The following is an 18,535-nucleotide window of genomic DNA, read 5'->3' on the forward strand; positions in this document are numbered from 1 at the left end:
GTCTATGACTATAGCAGTGACAGTGGTTCCTAAACTGGAGGTCCCCAAATTATTTTGGGTGGTCCCCAGATGATTTACTTAATGTACAACATTGTTTTCTCACTCAACAGTAAACACACCAATATACAGTGTTAAGTGTATACAGGGTACCGTTACTACCGTATCTGCACATTTCACAACAAAGTTCAATTTCAGACCTGAATACCAAATTGGCCAAAATGTTTAATATTACCTCGCACGGCATGGAGTAGATCGGCTATTTTCACAATATCTGTATCTGTAGGTGGGGGGTATTAAAATTACGTATTGCCACTTTAACTCTGTAAGGAAAATAAAGACCCCAGGAAATCATTCAGAATGTTGCATCACTGTATTATTAATATAGATTCATTGCACATGGTAACATTACTCCTTAAGGTATATATGTGCAAGAGATTTAAGGAATAGAGAATGCAATTATGCTCATGAGAGCACAGAATAAAGTGTGCAGAAATACAATACATAGTCTTGGAATAGTATATCACATCATTCAACAGCAGGACTCACCCAATAATTCATTAACAATTTCACTTCCTTTAAGGTGGAGTGTACAACTTCATTTCAGCTTTTCAATAGGTTTACCTGTTCAAAAAGACAGCTCAGTCTGTATTCATACAACTTCTACGTGAATGGAATAGATGGACATAGTGACTAAAATGATGACATAATGCATTAAAGCATAAGCATGTAAAACAACAGAACTGCACTGAGATGTAAGTCCAAACAAAAACTGGACCTTTTCCAAATGTTGGGCTTTAATTTGTTGCCACTGAAGATGCACTGGTTGAACAAATCCAACATTCAAAATTAAAGTTCATAAGGTGCCTGCTGATAAAGCATGAATTGAATAAAATGCTGCCAAACTTCTATCTTCTTCAACTCGTATAAGAGAGCTCTCGCAAGCCTCACAAACATTAGAACAAGAATAGTTCCCCCTTCTGCCTTACTTGAAGGTGAGATACGAGCATATACCCCATTGGGCTGAATATAAGACTACATTTACATTTTAATTCAATGTTATTTTTCCACAAATTAGTCTTGAAAATGGGGGTCGTCTTATAATCAGAATAGTCTTATATTCGGAACAATACGGGTACTTTATAAACTATTTATTTTCACATATCGGAGACAATATTCTTCAGTCAAAGCGTTCAGTCAACCTCTCTCACAGATAACTTCAATCACGCTTTGCTCCATGGGGGCGGGGTCTAAACAGCGATGGGCGGTGCTTCCCACAATCTCGTCCAGCAGGAAATGCACAAGGTTCTCGTCAGAGACGAAGCGCCACAGGTACATTTGTAGATAATGGCAGTCCACCTGGATCTGCTGCAGGCCGTAGCGTCCAAAGGTGCGCAGGCGAACACACTCAAGGAATGTCTTCAGACTGATTTTTATGATTCCTGTGATCACGGAGACCTGATCGTAGAGCGAGAGAGTGTGTGTGTGTGTGTGTGTGTGTGTGTGTGTGTGTGTGTGTGTGTGTGAGATATAAAAAATAAATACAGACGGGGAGTAAAAAGACGTGGGAAGATACAGACAAGTATTATTAAAGCACTTTACGTTGTATCTATTGCAAAGGTTAGTCATTACAAAGTTCTGAGTGTGCTCTAGATGGTGTGTGTGTGTGTGTGTGTGTGTGTGTGTGTCTACGCCGGTCTACCTATACAGACAGATTTAGCAAGGGGTTGCTATCGTAGGCGTTGTTACTGTGTCTTTAGCTTACTTGATTGAAGGACTCTTCAGAAAAGCATAAATCGCATCCCACAGCACTTACCTTGTTGAACTCCACCGAGCTGAAGATGTCAATCCTCTCAGAGAAGAGCTTATGGATGTTATTTAAGAGGTTGGTATCCATGGGAGCACTGTCAACAGACAAATCAAATACCACTGGTTCAACAATCACCGAAATAAACAAGACTAAAAGCCCTGCCAGCAGACCATAGATAGTAGATTCTATTCTTTGGCCGAAGAGTGGTGCTAGAGGAAAGGCTATGGGGCCACATAGATGGCTTCACCCTGCAAACTCCCCTTTAGATTATGAGATATTCTAATCTGGTGACATTTTGGCACTAGAGAAAATGTCATGGGGTCACTCCAGGGAGCATTAATGCACTCAGCAAGTTTCCTTGCAAACTGCCCATTAGATTTTGATATATTGTGTGGAAAGTGGAAGGTTTGGCCTAAGGGCAGCACTAGAAGAAAGGCCACAGGGTCAGCAAAATCAGTAGGGTTCATTCATCCTTGCTGAGTGCAGTACATTTCATGTGAATCTGCCCATTACATTTTGAGATAGTGTGCAACTGGAAAGCTTGGCCTCAGGGTGGCACTCAACCTAGGGAATTTGGTCACCAAATGAATGTGCTCAGCAAGTTTAATGCCAAGTTGCCAACCTTGAGATATTGTGTTTGCAAGTAGTTTTGGCCAAATAGTGGCAATAGGCACTGTGGGCCACATCTTGTGCCATCACTTACCCCTTATCCCTAAGGTTATTTGCATTTTTTACTATTTTGAAAAACATTTAAAAATACAACCAGCCGATCTACAGCTCCATCTCACTGAATTAGAATATTTTGTAAAAGTTAATTTTCTTCTTAAATATAATTCAAAAAGTTAAACTTTCATATATTCTCAATTCATTGTGCCTAAAGTGAAGCATTTAAAACCTTTTTTTGTTTTAATCTTGATGATTATGGCATACAGCTAATAAGAATCCAAAATCAATGAGAAATGTTGACCATCTGAAAAGTATAACTCATCCATCGCCACCAGGGGGCGCCAAAAGGCCCTGAACGCCAGTTTCTATAAAAAAAATATTTTATTTTTATTTTTATTTATTTTTAAACACGTGTTAAAAAGGCGTTAAAGACGTCGTTGGCAGTCTAGGACGTCATAAAAAAGTCCTTGGCGATGGATGAGTTGCAGTTACTACTTGGTCTGGGCTACTTTTGAAGAAATTATTTCATCATTGGGGTGTGGCATGGTGGTGATCAGCCTGTGGCACTGTTGAGTTGTTATGGAAGCCCAGGTTTGCTTTGATAACAGCCGTAAATTAATTTGTATTGTTGTTGTCTTATGTCTCACACCTTCCTCTTGACAATACACCGTAGATTCTCTGTGGGGTTCAGGTCAGGCCAGTTGGCTGGTCAGTTAAGCACAGTAATACCATGGTCAGTACACCAGTTACTAGTAGTTTTGGCACTGTGGGCAGGTGCCAAATCGAGCTGGAAAGGGAAAATAGCATCTCCATGAAGCTTGTCAACATACTGAAGCACAATCTACTCTAAAAAGATGGCCGTGTTGAAACCGTTGTTAACTTTTCACTGTCAGTGGTCCAACACCATGCCCATAACATGGCCTAAATCAGCACTGTGTAGTTTTGGCTCTGTGGGCAGGGGCGAAGTGCTGCTGGAATATCTATTATATTGTACAGCACTGTGTGCCTCCGTACATTGACAAGCTTTATGTTGATGCTGATTTTTCTTTTCCAGCAGCACTTGGCACCTGCCCACAGAGCCAAAACTACTAGTAACTGGTGTACTGACCATGGTATTACTGTGTTTAACTGACCAGCCAACTGGCCTGATCTGAACCCCACAGATAATCTAGGTTGTATTGTCAAGAGGAAGGTGTGAGACTTAAGACTGAACAATACAAATTAATTTACGGCTGTTATCAAAGCAAACCTGGGCTTCCATAACACCTCAACAGTGCCACAGGCTGATCACCTCCATGCCACACCCCATTGATGAAATAATTTGTTCAAACGTAGCCCAGACCAAGTATTAACTGCATACATTAATACACTTTTCAGATGGTCAACATTTCTCATTTAAAAAAAAAAATTAGTGGTCTCGTAAAATATTCAAATTTATTGAGGATATTTTGATTTGTATTAGCTTACGCCATAATCATCAAGATTAAAACAAAAAAGGGTTTTAAATGCTTCACTTTATGCACAATGAATTGAGAATAATAAGTTTCACTTTTTGAATTAGATTACAGAAGAAGCTCTATATCAACATTGTGATCTTGTAGATAGTCTATTTTAAAAGGTTTCTCGAAATAGTAAAAAGTGGCAAATAATTTTAGGGATAAGGGGTAAAGGGGTGGCAACAAAGTATGTGGGGGTAATCCTAGGAATCATGAAAGTGTACAGCAAATTCCATGCCTATCCAGTATCCAGCCAATAGTTTTCAACTCAAGATTATCTTGGACCAAAATGGTGGGTGGATGGAATGATGGAGAGAGGATGGAATCGATCTTGTGCGTAAGGGGCAAATTTGAATATTTCCAAAATTATTATGTCAAAACCAACATCAAAACTGTTCCTGTGTGGGGAGGAAGGGGAGGATGTTGCCTGTCACAAAGATGAAAAGTGAATCTGAATGATATTTATACCACTTAAATGGTGTAAAAGATCGGTTTCTCCAGAATTTGCCGATCACAGATATGGTAAATTGACAATCGGTGGCCGATTATCGGCAGAATCCACCCTCATAGGTAGAATAAAAGTGTAGTGTGACCGTGCCCTAGCTGGCACCAGTGTTTTTCCTGTCCCTGCAGACATTTCTGCTACTGGTTGCCATAACATCCAAATTTCCCCATTTTCATTTTATATGATCGAAACTTCAATAGATGGATGTTGCATTACTTTAAAGACTACTACTTTTGGATTTGTCGATGCAGTGTATTAAGGCAAAAAACTGAACTGAAACTGAAGTTTCAATTGCAACATGCGACAATGCAACATTGTTTGTTTCTGTTCGGTCTGTTGGAAAATACACCTCTAATCTAGAAGACGGCGCACAACCAAGGTATACCACATAAGCCATGAGTTGCATACTGTATGTACCTTGGAGTGTAGCTGGCTGCATAACGTGGTTGCTGTCTTGAGCAGACAGAAAAAGTTCTCTTGCTAGAGTCACTACTGTGCGCCTTTCTCACACCTTCCTCATACAAAAGACCAACCTATAAGGGAAGCACAATCAAGTTAATAAAGGATTTATTCACTTCAGTTCTATAGAGCAAAGCTGTAAGATGCAAAAAGTAGGACTTGCCTTGGACTTGTCTACTGTGTGACTTTACTTACTATACAGTACTTGCCATTTGACTTGGTTGATTGTACTTTATAAATGGTTTATAAAAGGTACAGGCAGTACAACAATTTAAAAACACGTAAAATGATGACAAAAAGCCAGAGGCTGGCCTGGGCCGTGGCTGAGCAGTCCAGGCACCTAAACTGGTAATCCAGCCTGACGGTGTGTCGCGGGTTCGAGTCCCGAGCCCGTCGGCCTTTGTTGCATGTCTTCCCCACATCTCTCTCTCCCCCTTTCCTGTCTAATTACTGTACCCTATCAATAAAGGCAAAAACGACAAAATAATAATTGAGAGGCTTGTTTCTATTATGGTCCACTGTGGACTGCAGAGTTGAACGCAAAAACTCAATCAGATTTGACCCGGTAGAAACACTGTCACAAAGCAATAATTTATGCAAACAATGCACTTTTTAAATGTTCACTATCCCAGGCCTAGTTTAGCTTTCTGTTTTTGCATTCAGTTATGCCTTTCTGTACTGTATAGAGTAAGAAACTGGCTGGGTACTGCCAAACTGTATATCAGGGGTTGATTCTCATCCTTTGTGAAACAGAGCAGATGAGGAGAGATAATTACACTATAGTAAATGACAGCAATGCATTCCAGTAGCAAAATCGTTTTATAAACATTTTGTTTCAAGAGTCAAAATAAAATACAAATGTCAGTTAATTATGAAACAGTGGCAGAAATATTATGGCGGACTACCACAGTCTAGTTAATTAATGGGAAACACTGCTCTATATACAAAGTGTCTTGAGACAACTTGTTGTGATGTGGCACTAAATCAATAAAATGGGTTGCAGTTATTGAAATTGATTAAAACATTTTTTATTACAGAGAAAATGCTACCCTCAGGGTAGCATTTTCTCTGTAATAAAAAAATGTTTTACAGGGCAGTACCCTGTAGGAAGAATCTCTAGATTTTATGAGGGAGGGAGGTGGTATACAATTACAGTCTTTCCTTCAAAGCTATTAGATTAGAAACACATTCAGTGTCAAGCCTTCTCCTGAAATGTTGACAGTCACATAAAAACGGTAAAGAAATAATTCACATCACAGCTGACGGCAGATAACATCAATACACATAAAAGGTCACCTGCACATCGATTGAAGTAGTATCTTCCACGACTCTCTTCATCACAGCACGGACATTTCGAGGCTCAATGGTGTTGACCCAGTCTCGTGTTTCCACGCTCTTTCTCAGCATCTGGGAGATGATAAGGCCCTGGACCTGCAGTAAAGCCAGGAAAAACATTACTAACATGAGGTGTGTGTACTAGATATCAATGGCAAATCCTTTTTTAGGCTTTATTGGACAGATCAGTGAGTGGAGAGATAAAGAAACGGGAGGATGTACGTTTATAGAAGGGTGATAACATCTGGACCTGTACACAGTATGTTGTGTTGTGTTTTAAAGCTGTAATCCGTAAGATTTATGGCCTACCCTGGATTCAAAGTCAAACCCATGCGAGCACCAATGGTTACAATCGTATGATATCTATATACTTTTATTTGTATTATAATTTTTATCCCACGATTTTGTAACCCATTTTTCACCCCCGTGTCAATTATCTAATGTGATCCTGGGCTCTACACACGCTCCGCCAACCTGGTGAGAGCAACGGACTTGAAATCATGCTTCCTTCATGCATGAGTGTCCAAGTTGCTCCTGACAGGGGGGAGTTTCCCTGGTTGGACGTAGTGTGTGGAAGGAACACGTTATTCCAACCAGTTCCATTCCCCTCCATCAGGTGCCCCGGCTGGCCAGGGGGAGGCAGTATAGAGACCAGGATTACTGCATGTTTTTGTGAGGGTACCTACTAGGGGACACGGGGAGAACATGCAAACTCCAAACAGAAAGGCCCTTTCGATATCTATATATTTGATATGGTTTGCATTCCTTTGAATAAGACCTACAGTACAGTACCTTGACATAGTGGTTCAGTAGTTTCTGTGCTGCTTCTCTGGCCTCAGTGCATAATGTTGTGACTGCAGTCACAGGGCTGTGGTGCTGGTAAACAAAAAGAAAATATAAAAAGTCTACATTGGTATTGTCAGTCACCACCATGACAATGACGTAGAACATATATATAACAATATAAAAGGCCCAGGCCGTAGCGTAACGGTCTGGGCACCGGACTGGTGATCCAGTCGCGGTGTGCCGCGGGTTCGACTCCCGAACCCGACACGGCCTTTACCGCATGTCATCCCCCCATCTCTCTCCCGTTTCCTGTCAGCCTACTATCTGTCCCTTAAAAAATCAATAAAAGGCGTAAGCCGCAAAAAAAATATCTAAAAACAAAAACAAAAAAAACAATATAAAATAGAATAGAATGTTGTGAAAATATCTCAACAGATTGTAGGTCCCTGTACCTACAGTACTCTACAGCATGAAGTGCAATGACAGAATAAGCATAAATTCCTCTAGCGATGCTCCTGTAATCTTAGAAGATCAAGTAGACCTAACTGGAAAGTGATGATATAAGAATAGGGGTAGAGGCTAAGAACGTTTTAATTAATAATGCCAAACTAAGCCAAAGATATTAGATTGACGACTAGAGCGAAATGTGAGTAACTGACCTCTTAACTAATTGTTCAGGCTTGCTTCACCAGTATAAATACAACCCCTTATGCATGCTTCTAAATGTATTCCATTCTTTACATATAAAGTCTATGGAGGTGAAAGGTACACTCATGTTTGGATTTCATCTAGCAAAACAATAAACATTATCTTTGGGCATTAATCCACTAAAATTAGGAAAGCATCCGTGTCATTTTAGATTTTTGCATTGGCTATTAAAAAATGGTTGAACATGACCAACTACTAATTTAGAAGGCCTTTGTAGAATTAAATATGTAGAAAAGGAATATTAATGGGTTAAAGACAGCAACAGTAAGTTATCATTTTTGTACTGTATTGTATGGTAATGCATTGTATTGTGTATGTATGCTGCTGGTCTGTGTCTCCAAGACAAATTTCTCCCAAGGGAGACAAAATAAAGTAACCTTGAAATTGAACAGCAAGAAATGTACCTGAACGAGGAACTGTTCGTCTGTGAGTGTGAGTATGTAGGAGATTGTAGAGGTCTCATAGTCCAGGCAAAGCCGAGACAGCAGCAACAGAAGAGCCGGTGGTGTAGAACCTCCCTTTTCTCCGGCGCTCTCACAAAACTGCCGTGAAGACTGGCATACAAACTTTATGAAGCTCACCACCAGATTCTCACGGACACCCTGGCTACAGAATTCTCCCTATGAGGGCAAAGGGGGACACAAATATTAGGCCTATTTTTAGGACTGGTTTTAATTAACATACTCAAGGCAAAAGAACAGTTCATTGAACTTCCTAGAACATAAAACCACTGTTGAGCAATCAAATATATCCAGTGATTAAATAATACACAAATTGATCTAACAACAAAAAAAGAAACTTAGCTTCCTGCTTCTGGGAGGGAAATAAAACAACATCATCATTATACTGCATATTGTTTATCATTATATAAATTCATAAATATAATATTCACTGACCTTAAAGTAAGGCTTGTTGGAGAACGTAATGTCTTTAGCTGTGAAGAGATGCACCGAGGCCAACACCGACTTAATCTGATTGAGGATGGATGCCGACAGAGAGGAGAGAAGCTCCGGTAGGCTATTGGGGCCGTCTCTTCCAGAAGCTGCGCCCCCTAGGAGAGACCCACCTGCGGTAGATGAGGTGCCGGCCACCGTGAGGCGTGGTGCGGCCAGGGCCTGCCTCACGTCTGTCAAGCTGTCCAGGTAGAACCTCTGGAGAGCCGCGAGGTACTGCTTGAGCCTCTCTGTGGCCGCGCGCACCACAATCTCAGTCCCCTTGTGTGGCACAGTGGAACCTGGCAACAGTTTGGTCACGGCCTGGAGCCTGCGGTGGAAGCGGTCCAATGCACGGACCAGGAGGGAGTTATCTCCAACCCCCTTCTCTTCCTGTATCCTCCGCTCCACTAGGGAGAAGTAACAAGCAGCCAGGTCATCTACGAAGGCATTGAGCTTGCCGTTAGCCATCTGAGGGATGTTCTTGGACGCCAGCTCTCCGGTCTGAGCGTGATTGATGAACAGCTCTTGATAAGACGTAATCACCAAGCATAAGCTGCTGACAAATTCATTGCAACCCCTGTCAATGAATTCCAGAATATCAGTCTTTGAGCTTGGAGAGGTCAGAGTGCTGGCTTTGGGGGACGAATCAGAGGGAGTTTCAGGAGCTGCAGCAGAAGATAGGGTGCCAGCGGTTGATGTGTCTGAAGCTGATGGATAAGGTCTTATCTCTGCTTCCAGGCCCTGGAGGTCCAGCTCCAAGCGGCTCTGAGCATGGCTCAGGAACTTATCACACAGTTCCTCGGCTGGTTCATCCAACTGTAATAGCAGCTCCACACACTCTGACAGGTCCCTGGCACTTGTCCCACCATCCCTATGATCAGAAAGGGTGATCTGAATGAGTGATCTGTAGGATAACAGCATGCTGTATGGTTGTGGATATTACTATTTTACGTTAGCTCCATGCCCACAAGGAACTGTTTCAAAAAATTACACTTCTCTCATTCAGCTACAGTATCTGATCGGGACCGGATTGGTGAAAATAAGCACTGAAACTCGACAGTAAACAAACATTCTGATTTGCTTGTGTATTTTCCTTCATTTAGACAATTTATTTCAACTAATGTTGAAAAACTGCTAAGCACATCTCCATCTGGTGCACAATTGAAAAAGTGCCTTCGAGAGAAGAGACAAAATCATGCATCTATTAAAACTGATTTCATATGATACATAAAACACATCCAAAATTGGAATACAAGTTTGCAAAATTGTCTCAGTCGGGTGTAAATGTCATATCTCCAACACAGTTACTTTTCAGGATTCAAAAGATTGAAAAGCTCAGTTTAAAGCTCATAGATCTACTACTTTTGTGCGTTAAGGAAATAAATAAATATGGAGATGGGGTAGGGTGTCGTTGTCGGACCAATAACCTCAACAACAACACATTTCTAAAAAGTAAGGAAATGGGCTCCTAAGCAAGCAAGGTAACGTGTGACCACTATGACCACTAGTACAACCACATCACTGGGTGTTCTTTTTTTGTTTGGTCAAATTATTAACCCATATGACCCATTACATATACGTTGTTATACTTTTCACACGCCTCTGTGTCACTTTAGTTGTTGCTACACATTGCTGTTGTGGGGCAGAAACATCTTATCTCCATAATCAAATTCGTCATAAATGAATGCTCTACTTGATCACTGCAGCAGCGTCATACAAAAGTAGCAGATCCACAAGCTGGAAACACAGCGAGGAGCGACACATTGAGCTTGTAAATCTGCTCTTTTTTTAATTTGAATCTTGAAAAGTAACCGGTTTCGTCATGAGACTCTTTTCACTTGACAGAGACGATATATATATAGCAAAACATTTTCTTTTTTTACTTTTAGTTTTTCAGAAAACATAGGATTTAGAACACGTTTTTAGAATCAAATGGGTTCACATGCAAATGTGCTTCCATTCCTTCACTGAAGATGGCATTATTTACAGTAGGTTCATTACCACAATACACACCTGAACTTCTGCCGAAGCTCCTGTGCCAGCTTGTCCATGATGGCATGGCAATCATCTTGAATGCACTTGAAGGAGGGTAGGTGGCTGTACTGTTGCAGCACACAGCGGGCGCGGCGATGGGAGCTCACAGCCTGGGCATAGGCCTGCAGCTCCAGACACTTATTCAGTCTCGCGGGCAGCTCAAACAGAAACTGCAGCTTACGAAGGAGAGTGTGCACGCCTGGAGCAGAGCAGGGCAGAGAAGAGGAGAATTAGAAATGGAGCTGAAGATAATAATACTTTTATACTACAATTATTACAACCAGGGGATTTGGAAATTGTGTTATAACATGAATGATGGAGTAGAGTCTCTCTGCTGTATATTGCACACGGATACAAGAATAAATCAATTTTAACAGCAAGGGAGACACAAATATATATATTGGAGTGGAACAAATAGGACAACTGCCTCTATGAAATACCAAACTAGAAAGGCAAATTGCCCTTGGTCTCCCTCACCTGACAGTTTTGTTATCTGTGTGTGCTGGTCCTGAAGAGTTCCACTGATGCAAGCACTGAACTCTGTGATAGCAGCCATGTTCGCAGAGAGGCAGTCCATTTCATCTTCCATCTTCTTGAAGTCGTTCTTCATCTTTCTTATCGTGTCTAGCAGGATGGATGGAGGCGTCAGGGTTTAATAATCACCCCTTAATAAAAGTCAGTGCCTTTGGTGTTTTACCAAAGGCAAAGTACCAAAATATAGAGGACAAACCAGAGGCACAGTAATAACACAAAGGATAGCTTAGAACAAGGGATAGGATAGCTACATAAAGAAAGGTGCCGATGCACGTTACTGTGGTGTGATATGAGCACATCAGAGACACGTGTGTTTTATATTAACATTACTAGCGGTCCAGGCACATGCCACATAATATGCTCTGGCCTGACATTGCATCATGTGTTCGAGTCCCTTTCATGAGGACCTTTGCTGCAGGTCTCTCCCCCCTCTTTCCTGTCCATCTTCACTTGTAACTACAATATCAAGGAAACAGGAGGGGGGGAAAAAAGAACAAAAAACATTGCTGGATTTTTGGACAAGCACATGTCACCAGCACTAAGGCATTAAAATAGTAATACTATTCTCACAATGTTTACAGTGGAAAGGGTTTTCTCCCTTAACATAAATCATTATCATCTAATAAGGAGACCCAGAGCGAGACAGCTCAAATCTTTGGTATGAGAAAACATTCCAAGGAACCCTGTTTATTGCAAACGCTTGTGGCAAACAACGAGGTGCATTAAAAAGCATTGTGTCCCACACCAAACATAATAAAACATGTTCTTGGAACTTAAAGGATGACTTCACTCATTTTCAAGTTATCTTCATATAATTGGTCGGTCCTAAGGCCTCTTTTAGACGGCAACAGTCTCCATATAAAAGTCCCGATGCGTTCTCATTTTTTATTGACCCTTTACACATAGGGTACACACTACACAGTACACACACTTTATGAAAACGCTATGTCGCTAGGTGGCAGTAACGGGCTGCCAAATAGACCAGTCACCCACGTACAAGAGTACAAGAAGAAGAACCAGGTAGCTTCACCTTCACGCAACCCTATCGGGTAATAAACATATGCGTTGTGAGCCAACATGTCATAGGTTTTACGGGTTCACCGTTTTGCCTGTTTACATGGAGACGGGAGGAAACGCCGTTATGAAAGATTTCCACTTTGTTTCACCTCCTGAAAACACCGCTCTCGTCTATAGGGACATCAGGAAACGATTTTCTATGAACACCGTTCTCATGTAAAGACCACCCAATACTCATAATATGGTACCATTTCTGTCTACCCCGTCTGTCTGTCTCTCAGAGGAGGGCTGTGGACAAACCTGCCTACCAGTGACATCATCAATGGAGAATCCAAGCTAATAGAAACTGCATGCTATCAAGTCGGCCGAGCTACACAGATCGATTTTGTGTGTTTGTGCGTGTCTGTGCGTATGCGTTTACGGTGCGCGTACAGCGCGTTTGAATAAATCCAATATGTCAATGATGTCACTCAGCTACACCAGACCAGACACACAGATAGTCAGATACCACGGGCCACGGATACGCATGCTAAAAAAATAGGATTGGTTCTATTTTTACAAGCGTATGCCCTCATGCGCGCGTATATTGTCTCCCAATGTGTATTTTCCATTGGGGTCCTCTTGTACTCATTTCATCAAAATAGTACAAAACTAAATATGAATATCTATAAAATATGAAGTAGGATCCCAATGGAAACAATAGAAGAACACGCACACACAACACTCATCTGCTCCAATAGATTTATTAAATATAACAGTTTTGGTTGTACATGCCATGTTATAATGTATGCACCCACTCACTGGAAATATTTTGATATCAAGAGCACTAACATGCACAACCAAAAATGTTATATAAGAAATGCCCGTGAATGTGGTGATTGCGGTCTAGGTTATGTTGGTAAGACCAACAGGCTTTAAAGACATGCATTGCTGAACACAGAAGCAGTTCTAGTATCCAGCATCCATTTCTGATTAATTGAAAATGGCAGACCCTGTTGTAAACAAGTGCTTTATGATGGTGTCATCCACAGTAACAGTTTTTGTATTGACTTGTCCTTCAGTTTGTAATGTACGTATATGCATACCGTTAATAAATCAATCAATCCAAAGAGCCCCATTGCAATGCACTTCATGTCCGCTAAACATATGTGGGCCCCTCTCATATATCAGGGGAACATGTAAAATGCCCTAGAGACGAGGAGATGTCAATAGATTGCTGCGGTTGTGATTTAAGGGCAACAGTCTATGAGGCATCCATTAGTCTCCATATAAACCTTGGGATGGTGGCGGGTGTGATCCGTCGGGTCGCAGGCGTGGAGAACATATGCCAAATTGCCACCACACAGTGATGTATTACACATCTTCTGGAGTTTATTACACACACACACACACACACACACACACACACACACACACACAAAATGATATACACGTATACAGTAGGAACTAAGAACAGTGTACAGTATGTAGTAGATTATATGGATAAGAACAGAAGGAGCAGGAACACGCATGCATTTCATATTGCACATAGCCAGTCCCTCTGCAGTAGTAGACAATTATTATGTCATGGTTATCAATATGCTTATGCAGATAAATGTTATGTCACTGAGTCAGGCAGCTGAGGCCATTTATGGGGGGGGGGGGGGGGAGATTTATAAACACGAGGTCACGAATGTCTCCTGAGAAATTAACCAGGACTTAACTGCTTTATATATAATTCCATTATTGTAACCATTATTTAAATCTCATTGCACAAGATAGGCACAAGTATAGGCTAGCTGATTATTTAAATTATTTTTCCTAGATTTTATTAATCATGATGTCCATTTGTGCTTTTCCCCCCCACTGTTGTGGATTATGTAAAATGTTGAACACTGTAGCCTATAAGCCTATGTATTTGATTATTTGACCCGATTACCATGTTGCGTTTGTTCCAGCCACTGATTGATAACGTGACCTGTGGGTGTATTATTTAAGTGGGTGAGAGACTCACTCACATCTTGAGTTTGACGAGAGATGTGGCTGAAGAGCATTGGCTTCAAACGATCGTCAATAAATTGTATTGGAGCAGATGAGTGTGCATGTTTATTCTTCTTTTTCTGATTCACTTTCCAACCCAGGACCTCAGTGATGTGCATATTCTATTAGTTTACCGGGTAAACGGCCGATTCTTGGAAAGTTAGCATGCTATAATTTAAGCCATTGTTCTCACATAAACCCATTCAAGACGGAAAACCTGTTCTTGTTGCCATGTACAGTATAGCAGCATAACATTTCTGTAATTTTTTCATAAATAATAAATGTTTTTCAGAAGGGGTTTTTAGAATCGGATCAGTCCTAAATGGGTTAATAAAAAAATACTAATAATTATTGAAAATTTGAAAACCTGCCTAATGACGTAGGAAGAAAATTGTACCATTGAATCATGAGCATTAGTGACGACTAATGATATGAAGATAGGTTGGAAATGGTTGAAGTCATCCTTTTTTAGTTTTTACTATAATTTTTATCCCACGATTTTGCAACCCATCTTTTCACCCAGTGTCAATTATCTAATGTAATCCTGGGCGCTACACTTCCTCTGCCAACCTGGGGGGGCAGCGGACTGACCTCATGCTTCCTTCTATCTAGTCCAAACTTCTTCTTTTCACCCGACAGGGGAGTTTCCCCAGCCGGACGTAGCCCGTGGAAGGTACACGTTATTCCGACCAGTTCCTTTCCCCTCCATCAGGCGCTCTGGCTGGCCAGGGGGAGGTAGTTTAGAGACCAGGATTACTGCATGTTTTTTGTGAGGGTACCTATCCTAGGAGACACGGGGAGAACATGCAAACTCCACACAGAAAGGCCCTTTCGCTAACCCCGCCTCGGGTATGGGCACTGATGACGCAGAGGAGAGAACACACCCCTAGCGCCCACAGCGTCCCCAGCTGGAATCAAACCCAGGACCTTCTAGCTGTGAGGCGACAGGCGACAGCACTACCGACTGTGCCACTGTGGCCCCCTGTTGAAGTCATCCTTTAAGCATCTCTGGTTATTTTTTTTAGGAGTGGATGAATGGAACTTAGGAGTGGATGAATGCCAGTCTTTCTGACAGGTTCTTAAACTATGGGTCAGGAACCTAGTGGGGTCACAGGAAGGTGATGGTGGTTTTTAAAATCGAGTTAGTCATTCATTTTTGTGAAGAAACGGCAGGTGAGGTGGGTTTATGAATATGAAGAAGACTTTCTTCATATAATTGGTCCTCACTAATGTTCATGATAAAATACCACAATTTGATTTCTTCTCCGTCTGTGTCTCATAGGACATAGGCAGTTCAGAAACCTGTCCACCAGTGACATCATCATTAGGCAGATTTTTGAGTGGTGCAACCATTCCATTACGGAGCTATGTTTGTCCCTGGGTCCCTGCCTGGGTCCATCTGTCCGAGCACGAAAATACCCCACAACTCTGTCAATTCTCGACCGTTTCAGACGTGGAGCGGCTCGCTGGAACCAGGCTGGCACCTTGGGAGCGTTCTTGGGGGTCTGGAATGTTCCGAGGACCCCCACACGCTAACTGTCATTTCTCGACCGTTGCGGACACGTGGCGGCTCGCCAGAACTGGGCCGTTCCTCTGGGTCTGGAAGTTCCGGGGACCCCCACACAGAGTTGCACCACTCACTTCACAAGGGTGTGATTTTCTTTTTAATATTTCGATTTTTATTATCGTGAGAACAATGGCTTCCATTATCACATTGCAACTTTTCAGGAATAGAAAGCCTGCCGTTTCAATTAGCTTGGATTCCCCATCGATGATGGGTGGACGGGTTTCTGAACTGCCCACAGCCCTCCCATGAGACACAGACAGAGTAGAAAAAGATTCTGGCATTTTATCATGAACATTAGTGAGGACCAATTATATGAAGGTAGGTTGAAAAGTGAGTGAAGTGGTCCTTTAAAGCTCAAGCGATAAACAGTAAACCACTAGAGTCATGTCACCTGTAGCAGATATGAACTTGTTGTAGTTTTCGTACACCAGTGTCTGCATGTCACTGTCCAAGGCTCGGATCTGCTTGACCATGCAGCTCTCCTGGTCCATGAGCTCTCCAAGGGAACACTCTCTTCTAAGCTGTGAGGCAGGCAAGCAGGCACACACACACACATATGCATGATTAAATATAGTCACTTTTTAACATTGGCAACAAGAGTGCAAATGTACAACTGGACCATGTATTTAAAGCTCAGTCAGAAATGAATATACCGTCCTGCACATTATATTATCACTGTAAAAACATAATCAGGTATTGAGAGGATTTTTGTATTGAGAAAACAATCAAGCTCAGCTGACAACTGTTGACAATCTTTTGGATTTAATTTAATTGTTTTCTATATAAAATATATAGCACACAATGGGTGCCACTGTGTCCCCTATTTGGCTGGTATTCCATAATGGAATATGAGCCATTTTAGGGCTATATAGGTTTTTGATTGATTGATTGAAATATTTATTAACAGTTTGCAGAATTACAGTACATTTCAAGTACAAACTCAATACAAAGACTGTTAACTGTGAGTGGACGACCCAATTAAGCATTACACTTGTTTACAACAGGGTCCACATTGTTCAATTCAGGTGGCACCCCCAAGTGACGTCGACACTGGTATACTTACCTGTATACAGGTAACCTGTATACCCGTCTATAATGCAACCACGCCATACTTGATACTATACTTTCAACATTTAGCCATTAATAACATTACCGTATTTAGCCCTGGTCCAGTGGGTCAGCGAGTCTCGCCCTTAGTCGAGTAGACAATTGTTGTACTACAGACTATATTATACACTACTAAACATTTATGTTGGCTACATTGTAGTAGTAGATATCAGCTGGTACTAGCTACCTTATTGAGATAAACATCAGGGTCGAAGTGCGGCCCGTTGATATCACAGGGATCCAGGGACTCTGGTTGATCCGCGGCCTTTCCTTCCTCGTTCAGTCCGTAGTAGAGCTTCAGCATTCCGTGAACTCTACGCTTTCGTGATTCGGCGTCGACTTCTGTCTCCATCGTGATCTAAGTGAATGAACTGAATGTAGCTGACTGGGTTAGCTACTGTATTCCACACAGCAGATGACACAAAATTGTCAGCCAAAAAACTGCGAATTTAACGTAAAAGGCTAGTTGGCTTTAGATAACTATAGAAAATCTACAAAAACTGCTTGACATTCAAACACGTCTACTAACCGCTACCAGGTCGTTTCAATACACCATTTAAAAATATGTAAGCAACATCTTGCATCTTAGCTTGACTGACCTGCAGGATGTTACTTCCGGGTTTGTCACGTATGGCAGCGTCACCAGTCATCACAAAGAGGGCGGCTACAAAGAGGGTGTATGTAGATCGAGTCGACTGACTGTCTGGTACTGTAAATTAAATTCTGAAACACTTGTAGTTCTACTTAGGTAAAGGGCTAATCTGTAAATCTCTGATCGATACATAAACACAAACATGCATCTGATCAGGGCATATCAAACAACGTTCATTAATATTAATTAATTTCTTATAAACAAACCACAGCACATCATTTTTACCAGTCAGTTTTAATAAACAAGGATATTAAATATCAGCAACAAGAGTTCATTGCAAAGAATTTTTTGGCAATTGTAAAAGTTCAGTATTGCCTTGAGCAGTCCAAATGTCAATGAAGGAAGTTTTTTTCCCTTTCAGGTTTATTTCATTGTACTTTTTTAATTATTATATTTCATACAATGTTCCATCGAGAAATAAAACTCAACACAAAAAGCATCCCATCTTTCTGTCAGCTAAAATAACCAGCCCACCGGTCAGTTTTATTTCAACAAAGGTTTAGTATACTACTACGTAGCCTACATTGTATATTGTTGCAGTAGTTTAAATGACAACTTTGGGTTTCATGGTTCATGTTTTAGGTTGTTATTAGAGAAAGTAAAAGGTTAGTGTTAATTTATTTTCTTTCATTTTAAAGATTTGAGCCATTTCTTCATTCGGAACAAGTGCTAAATATGTTTCTTTTTAACAACATTTTACAGTGATTTCTTTAAGAAATTACATCAGACCACAAAATATTGCAGGGTCTATTGAATGTGAAGGAAGGTGACAAACAGTACGACAATAGTACGACAGCCCCCTAGGTTCCAGGTGTTCAAACACAGAAAAAAACTACTGTGGCCAGATGTAATTTCCTGGGGTCTAGTATAGGACTATAGTAAATAACAATAAAGAAATCTCCCTACAT

The 18,535-nt window shown here is 41.2% G+C and overlaps 1 protein-coding gene across 2 annotated transcripts; it reads right to left on the reverse strand.

Annotated features, from left to right (window-relative positions):
• Positions 1–374: 374 nt before the first annotated feature.
• vps51 (VPS51 subunit of GARP complex) lies at positions 375–17,565 on the reverse strand. Of its 2 annotated transcripts, XM_083772691.1 has the most exons (11): positions 17,163–17,565; positions 16,260–16,389; positions 11,209–11,355; positions 10,711–10,930; positions 8,659–9,568; positions 8,167–8,382; positions 7,061–7,144; positions 6,230–6,364; positions 4,892–5,007; positions 1,814–1,901; positions 375–1,455 (listed from the first exon to the last, which is right to left on the reverse strand). In XM_083772691.1, the coding sequence occupies exons 1-11, from the start codon at positions 17,325–17,327 to the stop codon at positions 1,195–1,197; spliced, it is 2,472 nt and encodes an 823-aa protein (XP_083628817.1). In that variant the 5' UTR covers positions 17,328–17,565; the 3' UTR covers positions 375–1,194. The 2 variants fall into 2 exon arrangements, with proteins under 2 accessions (XP_083628817.1, XP_083628818.1); XM_083772692.1 differs by lacking the exons at positions 375–1,455; positions 1,814–1,901; positions 4,892–5,007 and adding an exon at positions 5,195–5,372 and having other exon boundaries at positions 6,218–6,364.
• Positions 17,566–18,535: the final 970 nt, after the last annotated feature.

The sequence above is a fragment of the Protomyctophum parallelum genome, assembly GCF_964188405.1.
Source record: "Protomyctophum parallelum genome assembly, chromosome: 1".
NCBI lineage: Eukaryota > Metazoa > Chordata > Actinopteri > Myctophiformes > Myctophidae > Protomyctophum > Protomyctophum parallelum.

Excerpts from the sequence above, each read along its gene's own strand:
- vps51 (XM_083772691.1), bottom strand. The coding sequence starts at position 17,327 with ATGGAGACAGAAGTCGACGCCGAATCACGAAAGCGTAGAGTTCACGGA. Across the intron at positions 16,390-17,162 it reads CTGATGTTTATCTCAATAAG|CTTAGAAGAGAGTGTTCCCT; the intron begins GTAGCTAGTACC and ends CCTGCCTCACAG. Across the intron at positions 10,931-11,208 it reads ACAGATAACAAAACTGTCAG|GCGTGCACACTCTCCTTCGT; the intron begins GTGAGGGAGACC and ends GCTCTGCTCCAG.